This window comes from Ostrea edulis, chromosome 2 (genome assembly GCF_947568905.1).
Source record: "Ostrea edulis chromosome 2, xbOstEdul1.1, whole genome shotgun sequence".
NCBI lineage: Eukaryota > Metazoa > Mollusca > Bivalvia > Ostreida > Ostreidae > Ostrea > Ostrea edulis.
This window is the reverse complement of record NC_079165.1, coordinates 98,172,272-98,187,047: the sequence shown is the minus strand read 5'-3', so window position 1 is coordinate 98,187,047 and position 14,776 is coordinate 98,172,272. Positions and strand designations below refer to the sequence as shown.

The window sequence follows — 14,776 nt, the reverse complement described above, 5'->3', positions numbered from 1 at the left end:
TGTGGCTTGTAAACAAAAGATAAAGGGTTTTACCATCTTATATAGTAATAGCTTTAAGTGTATATCTCAGATGACTGCGATGAGAGAGCATGACAATAGGTTTAGACTTCTTTCTGCCTGCAAAATGAAGGTACTTAATGACTTACTGACATTTATTCACTAAACCATTTAACCCATTTTGAGAAACGTACCAAATTCTCTGTAGCGAATGACCCGGGGTAGCAGATCGAATAATATAATTTTGGTTTTCATCTTGATAAACGAGTTCCCCGATATCCAAGTAATGAGATACTTAAATCATCTCTAGACGGACAAGTTCATTGCATGCGGAGTTGAATGTTTTTGGTCATGATTATACATGTGTAGTCTGCATGATATATTATCAGACTGCTTAGTTGTTGCTTCCGTCTGTTTGAGTGGAAGTTCGGAGATGTAAATTTTCCGATGTCATATGACGTATTCCTATTGTTTAGTATATTGTCCCGGTAGCACGACTTTTACGAATAGAAATAACAAATATTTAGATCCGCCACTGTCGGTCTTATTATGACGTCGGCCAAAAGTTAGACATGACGTCACACATCACCTTATCCAATCGGATCATGCGCTCGTCCTTTTCCGTAACCGGTAAGGTTCATTTGCGGTTACGGAAATAGCCGAGTAGTTACGATTGCATCTTACCCTGCCTTTCATCAACATTGCACTTCGTTAAACATTACGCGTAATGGTGCACTGAAATTTTGAGCTAGGAGACCACAAAATTAGGATGATAAAGATGAAGCGTCACTATGAGTTACTAGTCTCGATCTTCCAGACGTTTGTCTTTATCCGACGAACGAGTCGATGCGTCTTGATGATCAAGACTATGTAAGTTAAAAGTTCAACAGACACACCTTAGGTACCCAAACCATGCACCACTTCCTTCCGGTGTGGTTCGTGATAATGAAAGCAAGAAAAGGCTTGCTTATTTGAACAGAAGATACCTTAAAAATACAATAGCAGCGTCTTAATGAAAACCACCATCACAACGATAAAAATGTAAATGTGAATATAACTGCTTTCAAGACAATCGCAGTCATGTTCAAAACCGCCTAACCTTAATCCCTGGTGGTTCCGCTATCACGAAAACTACATTGCCTAAAAACCTATGAGAGAAACAAAGCACTGCATTAGAATCGGCTTTATATTGTATCATACAAAGAAACAATGTTTTGACACGGAAGATGCTGGAATAACCTCCCAAAGGATACCATTTATAGATGAATGTTGTAAAACTAAGATCTTAAGTTCAACGTTGATTCATATTCTCATTTGGCGGTTTAAGTTTGGACCCAACTACTAATTTTTACAAACAGATATTGATCGTTCAATTTTCAGGGTTTTTGCATTTGATGTGCATGGAATTAAGGATGGATTCATCTCAGATTCATTGAACGCGTTTCTCTCTCTCTCTCTTTCAAATTATGTTAAAGGAGATGTAGACCATCTGCTCCAGTTGTCAAAATATTTTCTTTTCCAATATCAACAGATTGAATTAAAATTCAAGTGTTTGGGTGTGTACATTGAATCCCATGTAAACATTCTGAGAAATCATTGCTGATGAAAACATTCTGAGAAATCAATGCTGAAAAAAGGGCCTCCGTGGCCGAGTGGTTAGAGCATCGCACTCAAAATCACACGAACTCCCAACTCTGGTTGGCGTGGGTTCGAATCCCGCTCGCGCCGGTAAGTGAGAAAGTTTCCCAGTTTACTTTCGGAAGGTCGGTGGTCTCCTCCCAGGTACATTGTATCTGAGTTCTCTCTTTCACCAATAAAAACTGGGCGCCACCAGACAACTGAAAAATTGTTGAGTGTGGCGGAAAACAGCAAAACAAAATGCTGAAAATGTGTATGAAATAAAGGTAAAACATCATATATATTAGAAATTGTGGTAATTCACTATCACAGAATAAAATTGAGAAAAAAGCGGTATTCATAAATAAAGTATAATATTGTATGTGAAAATAACAAGGGCACAAATAGGATTTTCATGCTTCTGTCCCATTAATCCTCAGCAAAAGATTTATTTTGTAGAGTCATGTTCATTTTTTAAATAATGACAGATAGAAAATATTTATTTTTCCAATTTGTAACTCGAATATTGCCATTCATTGCCTCAGAAAAAGATTGCTGACGTATCCTGATTTTCTATATCACAAGCAAGTTTCAAGACATGAATTTTACATTATTTTTTTTTTTTTTTACCATATTCTATGAAACATAATAAGCTGTATTAAGGGCCAGACTTTTGCTTTCTCTGATTGATTGATTGTATATTGTTTAAAGTCTCTCTCGATAATATTTCACTCATATGGAGACGTCACCACTGCCGGTGAAGGGGTGCTAAATTTAGGCCGATGCTCGGCGCTTATAGCCATTGAGCAGGGAGGGGTTTTTATCGTGCCGCACCTGCTGTGACACGGGACTTCGGTTTTTGCGGTCTCATCCGAAGGACCGCCCCATTTAGTCGCCTCTTACGACAAGCAAGGGGGTACTGAAGATCTATTCTAACCCGGATCCCCACGGGATTGCTAACTCTGAATACTGCTCATCAAATGTTAGTGACAAACATGATGCTCTGTTAATTCAGTATATCTTTGGAATAAGGAAACGGCGTTGTTGCAGTGGTAATTATATTTATCACTTACAGTGGATATACGTTTCTTTGTATCCTATTAGAGAACTTTTCACTCATATAGCTTTGGGAAAAGTAAAACAAATTTTGACGAATGCATGGCACTTACGGTCGTAGTAGTGGGAGTTCTTTATCGTGCCATCGCATGTCGTGACACAGGACCTCCGTTTTTAAGGCCATGTCCGACCCCAAACTTTCACTTTGGGAGTGCGTTCGAGATCGCCGTTCTGCGTACGAGTACAAATTCCTGTCGATCCCGAACTCCAAGTACGCAACCCGAGAACGGGTTCGAGGTGCAAGAACTCGCACCAACTCTGTAGGTAGTGTGGTCGAAGAACAAAGAACACGTTCGTGCGCACATGTTCTCGTTGTTCGTGACTCTAAGAACGGAGCACGAGAACAACGGGAACGGCGACCTCCAACGCACTCCTAATGTCGGGAGGAACAGTCACGACCTATGTTGAATGTTCTCGGTTAAACGCGGCGCTGAGATCGAGAATTGAACTTAGGACCTCGGACAGGTTGCGAGGCTAACACCATAACTACTAGGCTATCGCGACTGATCCACGGATAGATGTTCCTCGCTAACAATTCTAACTTCATTAACATTAGGACCATTGCTTTCAGTATCTAGTTAATCGTTGGTTGTTTTGCTTTTTTTTCTCGTCTTGAATCTCGTATTTTTATACTGGCTATTAGTACGCGTCTTCATCTTTGTTTACATTGACGTCAACATTACACTTTATCTATCTTCTATGTCCAAAAGATTTCCGATAACGAATAGTAAAAACAAAAATAAATCCAATAAAAACAGATTTATATAATCATTTACGAGTTATCTATCCTATGAAAAAGACGCGATGGCCTTAAGTGCTTATTTTGTCTACTGCGGGTGCACTAAAGCCATGGAGCGATTAGATGGTCCAACACAGACGTGGACTTTGGACTATCAACATGTGTCTGTGTTGTTATCACACTGCGATGTTTTCTCCTGTCCAATTGGTGAGGGTCAGAGAAAAAACATATCCCTGAATCAATAAACAATTTCCTATGGCAGACTATGTCAGAAACAGAAATATGATATTGTATGTAATTTGAAAGTTACTGCCAGATCTTATCCGACGCGCCGCGGTTTCTACAGTTTTAATACCATTTATGTAGACAAGAAAATACAATTTCTTCCTTAAGCATTCATTAACGCCTCGAATTAAATCATTCATAAGATGGGTAAGATTAAAGTCATTGTTAATATACATGTACTATATAAGTATCTAAAATTAGACATGAGGCTATAGTACACGTTGACGATGTTAATATGCTGTTATCTGAAAGCAGACGACCACGTGACTCCTGATAACACAATTTTCAGACTACCTGTAAACAAATACCGACATTATTAGAACATGATCTTAAGAGTATAATGGAAGTTACCTTCAATCAACAACTCTTAAGCAAAGTTTCGTCTTTCGGTAGTGATTCTGTACACTCCTCGAAGGTGGGAAGCAATCCATTGGACCGTGAGTTAACATCTACTGTTGATAGGGCTCTACAAACGACTGCTGGGAGGTTTGAGTGGTTGACTTTGGTCTTTAGGGATATGACGGACAGGGAGGGGTGCCAACACAACTGTTCTGGTCACGGAACCTGTGACAATGGAATATGTGTCTGTATGGTAAGGATATACAAAACATCAGAAGGTTCGTTCGTGTAGTCTTGCCCCAGTCAAGTGTATCTGAACGAAGACGATGCTCTATTTCATCTCGGTGATTGAAATACACCTGTATCGAAGACTATTTGAACTTTTGCATTCAAACTTCACTTGAAAAAGTCTATGTGACCAAAGGATGAACCATTATGCTTTTTGAGATCAAAGTCACCAGATCACATATTTTGAGAATATATGTTTCCATATAATATATCAGATAGTTTTAGATGAGGAATCTTTATAACTGTGAGATGACACGTATTGTTTTTTATGTTGAATGTAAGGTCATCTGGTCACACATTGTAAGTAATGGTTTTCAGATGATATCTTGAACAGTTGCTGAACTTCATTCGGAGATTCTATAGGTATGAAGGATGACCTTTAAACAAAACTACTAAGAATAAGAAATGGTTTCCAGATAAATCTCAAATATTATTTCAGCTACAATACCAAAACTTCACAATAAGATCCCATATGTTTTAAGGATGACTCCTTTTGTTATATCAAATAAAAGGGGAAAGGTTTCCAGATCATTCACTAAAACCAAAGAGCTCTAATCTTTAAATCATAATTTGCATATATATCTCCAGACATTCGATGTCCTACTTTTACTAAATAACTCTTATGTACTGTATGTATGTAATGTGTCGGGGGAACTGACCGCTCACTTAACGTGACCCTGGTCTCACATGTTTGTCCGAGGTTCGTTATCTTCAGACAACGCGTGATTGACAGTGTAATTTATGTATAGACCTCAACTTATCATGCAGATTATCTAATACTGAAATTTAATATATATTTTGGATGTGTTTTTTTTTAAATCGATATTTGTTTTAGGTACAGTATGCAGGAGAGTTCTGTCAAAATAAGAACACGGGCTATTTTGTGGCATTTGGAAGTATTTTTGTTGCCCTGAGTGCTGTTGCAATTATTCAGCTAGTAAGTAATATTGATTACTAAGTACTAATTCTTACAAAATTCTAATGAGCTATGAGACTTATATCTGGAAAATTATTCTAATTTCCCTTAATTTTGACTGTTTAACCACACCCTGTTCAAAGTTTCGTTTTGTACAAATTCGTAATTATTATACATGTATTCATTTATGAGAAAATACTTTGTGAATGTGTGTATTTTCCCCCCTTATAATGTCCCTTTGTTGTACAGGTGCTGTGTATCCATAATGAATATACCAGGCAAAAACATAAATCTATAAGGAAGATCCTGCGTATTAATGCCCAGAAACTTCTCTACTTTCTGACATTTTTTGCTACAGCGATCAGGGGCATTTACTTCTTTACAAAGGTATGGATAAGAATTTTGTACACCAGTGGATAGTAGATTATTGTATTTCAATAACCTTCATATACATGTCCTCGGTATAGGTTACATTTGTAACACAAATGATTGTAAATGTAGATGTTACAACCAACATATTTTTGCAGAAATGTTGTAAGGAAATAAGAGAAGTACATTTCTAACAGGGAGAATAGATAAATTCCCCGCTAAAATAACTGTGATTATCACATAAATCTTCCAGTATCATAACCCTTATGTCTTGTTATTATTTGACAGTGGAGTATATCAGACATAGCCTCCTCCAATCTCTCCAGTGCTTTCTATCCTGTCATGCTCTCCGGATTTTCATTTATAATATGCTTTTGGGCAGAGGTAAGCACCCGACTTCTAATATATCATTGGCAGTGTATCTATAGACTAAGGTCTTTGAGACAAATGAACAATTCCATCTTTCTAAACTATTTTCAGGCGTTTCACCTTGGCGACATTAAGTTTGACAAGCCACGGTTTTTGAGTAAATCCATTATCGGGTTCCTTATCTTCAACTTTCTGATGTACGCTCTCCTGTTCATCCAACTCGTCTCCACTGACGTCATAGACGATGCAGACACAGTGGTATGTTTTACCTGATTGAAATTTTAAAGTGTGTAAAGGGAGAAAGGAGCGGGAGATAAGCACCACTCATGTCCACCCCATTGTCTTCCTAACAACCCGCTTAGTTGCAATTCATGGGGTTTGAATTCAAAAATTCAAATATATTTGAGTAATCAATCGTAAATTACAAAATATAGATTTAAAGATTAGGAAAGAGAAAAGAGATCGCGCGCGCAATTGGTTGGATGTGAAAATGACAATAAAATTGATATCGAATAACATTCATGTTAGATTAAGTTATTATTGCAATCTGATTCAATATAGTTCAGACTATACCTCTAGCAATGATGAGATAAATATTATTGAGTGAGAGGGAGAGAGCTGAACTCATTAGAGAAGAATTAGAACTATCAGGAATTAATTCGCCAACGCAGGTGAAATACGATTTCGATTGTTACATTACAAGTCACTTATCACAATTATCTTCTTCAGAAGCTGATCACCAAAGTTTGTAATTGCTGCTTTGCATGTCTGATGATAGTAGCAGTCATGTTCTTCCTCGGATACGGCGTGGAAGTCTACTTTAAGGTCAGTACCCTGACAACGGCATTGACTCCGTAATAGACATTGGTGGAATGTTTAGATCGAAATTGCTTCTAGAAAGGGTCGCAAGTTAACAGAGCCCGAGGAGGACCTCAAGAAATACCAGGATTATGTTTCCTACTAACGAGATAATGCTTAATTTGTTCCCATTATTTTGACCCTGCAAAAGATGATTTCATTCCCTTGTAATAATACTGGTATTTGTGGGAAGGGAAATAAGTATTGAAAGTGAAAGATTTCGTATTAAACACGTATATAGAGGGAACAAAATACTATTATATAGGGAAGAAATGCCTCATTTATTGTCACTCGCTTATTGTCAACATTTATAAATGTAAGACTGATAGATTAAACTTTCAATATTCTGTGGCGCCAAAAACAGCATATTCCTACCCTAATCGTTTAAGAAATAACACGCTTCATGCAGTATGCTGGCGTATAGCGTCGTAGCTCATACCTTCATGTTCTGCCGGAGTCGTACTATGTTTATCAAGATTCATGCGCACATTGTTCACATTCATTAGGAAATAACTAACCTTTCAGTTAGTAAAGATATCTAAAGCAAAAAGACTGGAATTGTAAATACATAATGATGTACTTTAGCATTAAGCATTTATCTATTGACATCTATTGTGCTTGTATTACCCAACACTGCGCAGGCGTATTGAATGTTTGTCGTCTGTACATCGCTGCGTATTATACGAAAACTAAAGAGTCTCAAATAAGAAATTTAAAAATGTATATTATCTTGTAATGACGAGTTCATTCTTTTGTTTGACAGAAGGCATCTGGTTATAAGCATTCAGTCTCTCGTTATAACGAATTAATATTTCACTATATTTAACGGCTTTTTTAAGTTACGAGGGCTGTTCGATATGTAATGTGTATTGTACAATATCTCAAAAGCATTCGACTCAAATAGTGAAATGAACATTACATCCCTTCATAGTATTCTCCGCGGTTTGAAATACATAATTTCAATCTCTGAATACATTTCTGAAATGCGTCACGGTACACTGATTTAGGTAGACCTCTGAGGCACTGACTGATGACTGAGCCAAGGGCTTGTCGGGACTTGTAACGACGACCAGATAAGAACTTTTAAGGTTTAGAAAAAGGAAAAAGTCGCATGGGGCTAGATCTGGAGAGTATGGTGGATGTGGCAAGACGGTAACCTTCTCCGACTTCAAAAATTGCTTCACAAGCTCAAATGTATGTGATGGAGCATTATCATGAAGTAGACGAACATGTCTAAATCTTGACACAGGGCGTCGTTTATGATCATATTTCTTGAGAGCTTTTTTAGTATCACATCTCGGTAATACCAACCTGTAACACTTTTGACCTTCGGCACCGGAATTTGTACGGCTATACCATCACATGAGAAGAATATGCAATAAAGAACTTTCTTTGTGCTTATGATTCTTTTGGCAACTACAGGCCTTCTACCGTGTTTAGTTAGCCATATTTTGTTTCCAATTTTTCTTACTGGTTCGAAATAGTGAACCCATGTTTCGTCACCAGTAACAATGTTTGCAAATTGTCTTTGATTGAATTTGGGAAACATTTTGAGCAATTGCTTAGCAGTTTGTACTCGTACCCGTTTTTGGTCATCTTTCAATATATGCGGTATCCATCTGGCAGAAATCTTTCGTACTTTCAAAATAATCTTCAAAATGAAATGCACCCGCGATAGCGATATGCCAACAGCTTTGGCAATATCACGAATCGTGTATCTGCCATCACTTTCAATTATTTCCCTGACTTTAGAGACATTTGTCTTGCCTGTTACTGTCACAAGTCAGCCAGATTTTGCTGCATCTTTGACGGACTCTGTGCCAGTCAGAAACTTCTTTCTACACCTACGAACTGTCTCATAAGATACTTTATCAGACCCATAAATTCCCCCCAATTGAGTAAAAATCTGCATTACCGAATGACCGAGTTTTGTACGAACTTTTATATAAGCTCTAATTTCTTCAACATTCTCAACCCGTTTCCCAGCCATTTTTACAACAGTGATCAACAACTGGCTCTATTGAAAAGACTATAAGTTTAAAACTATGTGGAGCTGAATACTCGTGTTTATACCGTTGGAAAGGTATTGAATAGAGTTATACAAAAGTACCATCATCCACGAAATCGTGCAAAGCGTTATCACACTGTGGTACAATAAACATTACATATCGAACAGCCCTCGTACTTACCTGGGTAGATAGTTATCTCGCGATAACTGGTGAGTGTGTTATTATAACGACTTTGCATATCGTTATAATAGCTACTTGCTATAACAAGATACCCAGGTTGGGTGTAAATATAGTGCCAAAATATGCTGTAGGCCACTTGCCTATAAAGTTTGTCTACAAACTAAAATTGTTCTTGTGTAGTACACGAAAATGATGTCGAGGCTTCCTCGTCATATATATACATGTAGACGTGGTAATAAGCATATGGTGGTAATTCAATGCAACCTGCCCTCTTATGTTAGTATTTCATATAATTAATCCATAACTTATTTAAAGAATAAAGTTTTGTTTTTAAAAGGTCTCTACTAAAAACACGATATATTCTTGTTGAACATGACACAATGCTCTGAGCACCAGGTTTTTACCTACTCACTTATCCTCTTCGTGCCTATCAGCACATAAGGCCTCAACCAGCTGACGCAACAACTGCCTGTGTTTTGCTTTCTTTTCTATTTCCCCCCAGGTCTTCCCTATATCTTTCATCTCCTGTTCTACCATCCTTCGCCATGTCTCATTTGGGCGTCCTCTTTTTCTCTTTCCATCAGGTGTCCATCTCAGTGCAATCTTAGTAATATCTTCACCCTTTCGTAGAACATGCCCAACCTAACGCCACCTTCTTCTTTTAATCTCCATCTCCATGCAGCATTGATTGGTCTTAAGATATAGATCTTTATTCGATATCTTTTTGGGTCAGTAGATTTTACAGATTTTTCGTAGGCAGGTGTTATGGAATGAGGAGAGTTTTTCATGTTAGTTTGTATTATTCTCCAGCATTCAACCCCATATAGTAACACAGATTTCACGCTCCTGTTCTATATTTTCAGTTTGATGTTCATACTGATCGACCCACTTCTCCATATGGATTGCAGTTGGCAAAATGCGTTTCTCGCCTTGCTTATTCTGGCTTTGATGTCTTTCGCCGTCCCATTGGTGTTACTTAACATGATACCTAGATATTTGAAATCCTCAACCCCTTTTATGATGTTATTTCCTATATTGACTGGTTGAGCTGTATTACTGTTTACAGTCATTACTTTGGTCTTCTTTTCATCAATGTTCAGGCCTATACTTTGAGCAACTTAATATAATTTTGTTGTTTTGTTCTGCATGTTGTTAACATTACTTGACAGAAGGCAGATGTCATCAGCAAAGGCCAAATCTTCTAAGAAGGAGTTCATGGTCCATCTAATGTCTGTATTCTCATTTCCTAGTGTTGTTCTCATACACCAGTCTATTGCAGTGATGAATAGGAGAGGAGATATGATGCATCATTGTCTTACTCCAGATGTCACCGGGAACCAATCTGACTGTTGACCGTTATGTAGTACACAGCATTCATAGTTGTTATAGAAAGCTTGTATTTTAAAAGATAACTATTTTTGATGGTAATTCATATGCTTTTAGGATGGCCCACAAGCAGTCTCTTCTGATGCTATCGAAGGCTTTTCGGAAGTCTATAAAGTTGAGGATAAGTTTATTTTGCCACTCAATACTTTGCTCTATGATGTTACGGATGGTAAAAATGTGGTCAATACATTCTCTGCCTGATCTAAACCCTGCCTGTTCTTTCCTTAGCAGATCATCTACTGCATCATCTATTCTATTTAGTATGGCTCTTAACAGGATTTTGCTGGGTACTGATAGTAAGGTTATACCTCGCCAGTTGTTACAGTCGTTTAAATCTCCTGTTTTGGGTAATTTTATAATGATATATATATATATATATATATATATATATATATATATATTAAACTCATTATAAAACCAGGTTTTTGTTCGTCGTTTTTCCACCTCATTTGCCCCACAAGCTGAAAAGAAAATTTCGAAAACTTATTGCACATCTAAAGGACACCACCAATAACCTCCCAAAAGATGATTTCGCTACTGTGTAATTGGTCCCCAAAGTGAAAATGAAAATTTTGAAACCTTTTTGCACACTTATAGGACATCTTTAATTCGTCTTCCAAAAGATGATTTGGCTACTGCGTAAAATGTAAGAGGAATTCTGGGAACGAGGGAGTTGGTTTTTTGGGGTCCAAACAATTCGTCAATTCTTTTACCCCTTTTGGCCCCCAGGATGAAAATGAAAATTCTGAAAGTTTATTGCACCTCTACAGGACACATGTATCATTGATCTTGGTGACGTCACCATATGGGTAAAAAAATTCTCGGGAGGGACGTTAAACAATATACAATTAATCAAAAGATGATTTGACTCATGCGTAAACTGTTAGTGGAGTTCTGGGAACCAGGTTTGTTGTTGTTGATAAAATGTCGGTTTTCTACCCCTATTTAGGCCTTAGGATGATAATGAAAATTCCGAAATCTAATTGCACATCTACAGGAAACCACCAATCATCTTGCAAAAGATTATTTGGCTACTGTGTGAAATACAAGAGGAGTTCTGGAACCAGGGGATGGTTTTGATTTTTTTTTTGGTTATTGGTTTTTATAAGCGTCGTTTTTCGATCTGTATTTGAGCCCCAGGGTAGAAATGAAAATTGAAATTTCTTGCATATCTACAGAGCATCATCAATCATCTTCCATAATACGTAAAATGTATGAGGAGTTCCGGGAATCCAAGTCTTTATTATTTTTGGGGTTTTTTAATTATTTTTTTTTAGAATGAAACTGCTTTTTTACCCTTAGGGTAAAATTGAAAATTCTGAAACCTTATTGCATATTTACGGAACACTACCAATCATATTCCAAAAGATCAATCGATTACTGCTTAAAATAAAAGAGTAGTCTGAGGAAGGAGAAAGTGTGACAGACAGACGGACGTATCTGGGTAACAGCAATATACCCGAACTTTCTTTAGAAAGTGCGGGTATAAATATAAAACCGTGTCTAGAACTGTTCTATGTACATGAACTCATGAATGTGGAGGACCAGAAACAGTTACCATAAAAATACTTGTTTTTTCAGTTGGTAAATAGAACACAATGCACCCTCTATAAGTAGTGAATCTTCCTGGAGTGAAATCTTTGTGAATTAAAAGGTGTAAAGCGATTTATGTCGACTTCATCATGTATGAATACAACATGACGTATATATCGTCCATCTACTTGTTGACTAATTTTTCATTTATGATCACACGGCACTTCAAAATGTCGACAAAAGACAAGCATAATATTGAATTACCAAGGGTCTAAAGAGATGATGAAAGAATCATTAAATTACTTAGGGAATATTTTCTCGCTATAAGGAGATATTAACTCATCATAAACGAGATACTAAGCTGTTAGATACATTGAACACTTATTTTGGAATGTTATTTAATACCCTGTTTTCTTAAACTTCTCGTACTTGTCGGTCAACACGTTAGAAAATAACCATGGATGATTTCTTCAACGTAATTGACTGTATTAGCAATGTGACGCATTATTGTTTAATGTGGCGCCGTGATTAATTGTCAGATGAACCACAGCTTATTTTTGAGGTTTTTCCACAATAAAAGCATGTTGGGGTATAAATGTATATATACATGTACATGTATAGGGCAAAATGTGAAGCTTTAAGATATGTCCGTATCTTATACAGCATGAAATCAAATTTGTCCAAACTTTGGCCCCCAATGTGAGGGCAATAGGATAGACCTTCCAACCAACAGAACTTGAATCGATCTCAACATGAGGTCCAAAAAAAGAGCTTGCTGGTTCCAATTTTGTTGCCAATTAGTTGTATACATTTCCTGGATCTTTCTTTCGATATAAGTAAATACATGGAGATTAAACCCTTTTCTTGAAGCTTTGTTAATGTTGCATGGCCAGTATATACTAAACAAAATCGTTATGGAGTGTAATAAGGTCAACAAACCTCTACATGAATATTAACTTTAATCAATAAAATGGTGGTTTTTTTCCTGGGAAATGTTATATTCAGTCACGAGGGTGGTGACGGTTATTGTCTAGAACATCACGGCTATGTAAAAACAGATAGATAGTCATGTACATCGGGTTTCGTCTAGCTATGTTGAATAAACTCTATATAGTATGTTTATCCAAGAACTTGATGGGGTTTTTGGGGAGAGGGTGTTTGTTCTTTTTAATCCTAATCTAATTATTTGAACAGGTACATGGAGCATTCAATAGCAGATCAGGGAACGTGGATCCTTGGCAGCTACATGCATCTCGTTTGGGTCTGATTGCGCAGGCGTCATTACAGCTGATCACCGCGTTATTCATAATCGCAGACGTGCAAGGAGACATTTGGAAAAATCAGTGAGTTATAATCCCTATTATTTTCAAATACGTGTAGTGAAACCATTAAACTTGTCACTTTTATTACAAATTTTGTCCCTTTTGTGTTCTACAGCTTGCCAATATTAAGTCAGAACTTTTACGACATTGGATTTAGAATTGTGGAGTTTGGTGTCGTGCTCTGGTTTCCATGCGTTTTATGGAACTGCAAAAGGTAAATTCTGATATGACAAAGAGAGGATAATATGTTACGGCTCGCCAATTGCGTCAAAAGTATCGAATGTGATATTTTACATACAACCATTATGATAAAAATGCTAGAGTGAAATTAAATTGCAAGTACCGGGAAAATGTGTTCATAGTCTGAAAGATTTTAAAGTAAATACATGTATCACGAAAATGTTTAATGATGTGAAAGTTTACTCTTAATTACGTAGAAAAGAAATAGATGTTAAACAAAAGTGTTTAATGATGTGAAAGTTTACTCTAATTATGTAGAAAAAATTAGATATTAAACGTAACAATGAGAAACACAAACATTGAAGTGAAAAACGACATAAGGAATATCTGCACTAGTTTGTTTCCTGGAAGTTTCAGGTTCGATTCTGTTTACCATAATAGTAACTGTTCCCTCGCCACAAACATAGTGATAAAGAAACCTCACTGCTACAGTATTAAACTCCATGCATGGGTCAAAACTTGTGCTACTTCACCGACAGCGGGTAATATCTCTAAAATTATGAGAGAAAATTCTGAAATGAGATTTTAAAACAGCATGCAAACAAACATAACCAAGGATTTGTCATTTTGAAATTTCTACTAATACATATCCAGGAACTTACTTATGTTTCTTGATTTTGTTTGCTATTATACATCTGTGACACTTGTGTAAAAATCTTACAGACTGATTGCATATTTTCCCGGCGTGTTCGAATTTATTACATTCAGTATTCGTACATTTCTTTTTATCACGCTTTTTAGCTCACCTGAGTTGAAAGCTCAAGTGAGCTTTTCTGATCGCCTGTTGTCCGTCGTCTGTCGGTCCGTCTGTAAACGTTTTACATTTTCGACTTCTTCTCCAGAACCACTGGGCCAATTTCAACCAAACTTGGCCAAAAGCATCCTTGGGTGAAGGGCTTTCAAGTTTGTTCTAATGAAGAGCAATGTCCTTTTCAAAGGGGAGATAATCACAAAAATGCAAAAATAGGGTGGGGTCATTTAAAAATCTTCTCTAGAACTACTAGGCCAGAAAAGCTGAAATTTACATGAAAGTGTCCTGACATAGTGCAGATTCAAGTTTGAAAAAATCATGGCCCCCGGTGGTTGGATGGGGCCACACTAGGGGATCAAAGTTTTGCATACAAATATATAGGGAAAATCTTTAAAAATCTTCTTCTCAAGAACCACTGAGCCAGAAAGGCTGAGATTTACATGAAAGCTTCCTGACATAATA

General features: G+C 36.9%; 1 protein-coding gene across 2 annotated transcripts in view; it reads left to right on the top strand.

The window, feature by feature from the left end:
* Positions 1–2,234: 2,234 nt before the first annotated feature.
* LOC125681478 (uncharacterized) overlaps positions 2,235–14,776 on the top strand; it is a 15,826-nt gene continuing 3,284 nt past the window's right edge. For both annotated transcript variants that reach the window (XM_048921606.2, XM_048921605.2), the window contains exons 1-8: positions 2,235–4,346; positions 5,217–5,318; positions 5,547–5,684; positions 5,955–6,050; positions 6,147–6,293; positions 6,765–6,860; positions 13,196–13,344; positions 13,439–13,537. In XM_048921606.2, coding sequence (XP_048777563.2) covers positions 4,095–4,346; positions 5,217–5,318; positions 5,547–5,684; positions 5,955–6,050; positions 6,147–6,293; positions 6,765–6,860; positions 13,196–13,344; positions 13,439–13,537 — 1,079 coding nt within the window. In that variant the 5' untranslated portion in view covers positions 2,235–4,094. The remainder of the gene's footprint in view (positions 4,347–5,216; positions 5,319–5,546; positions 5,685–5,954; positions 6,051–6,146; positions 6,294–6,764; positions 6,861–13,195; positions 13,345–13,438; positions 13,538–14,776) is intronic.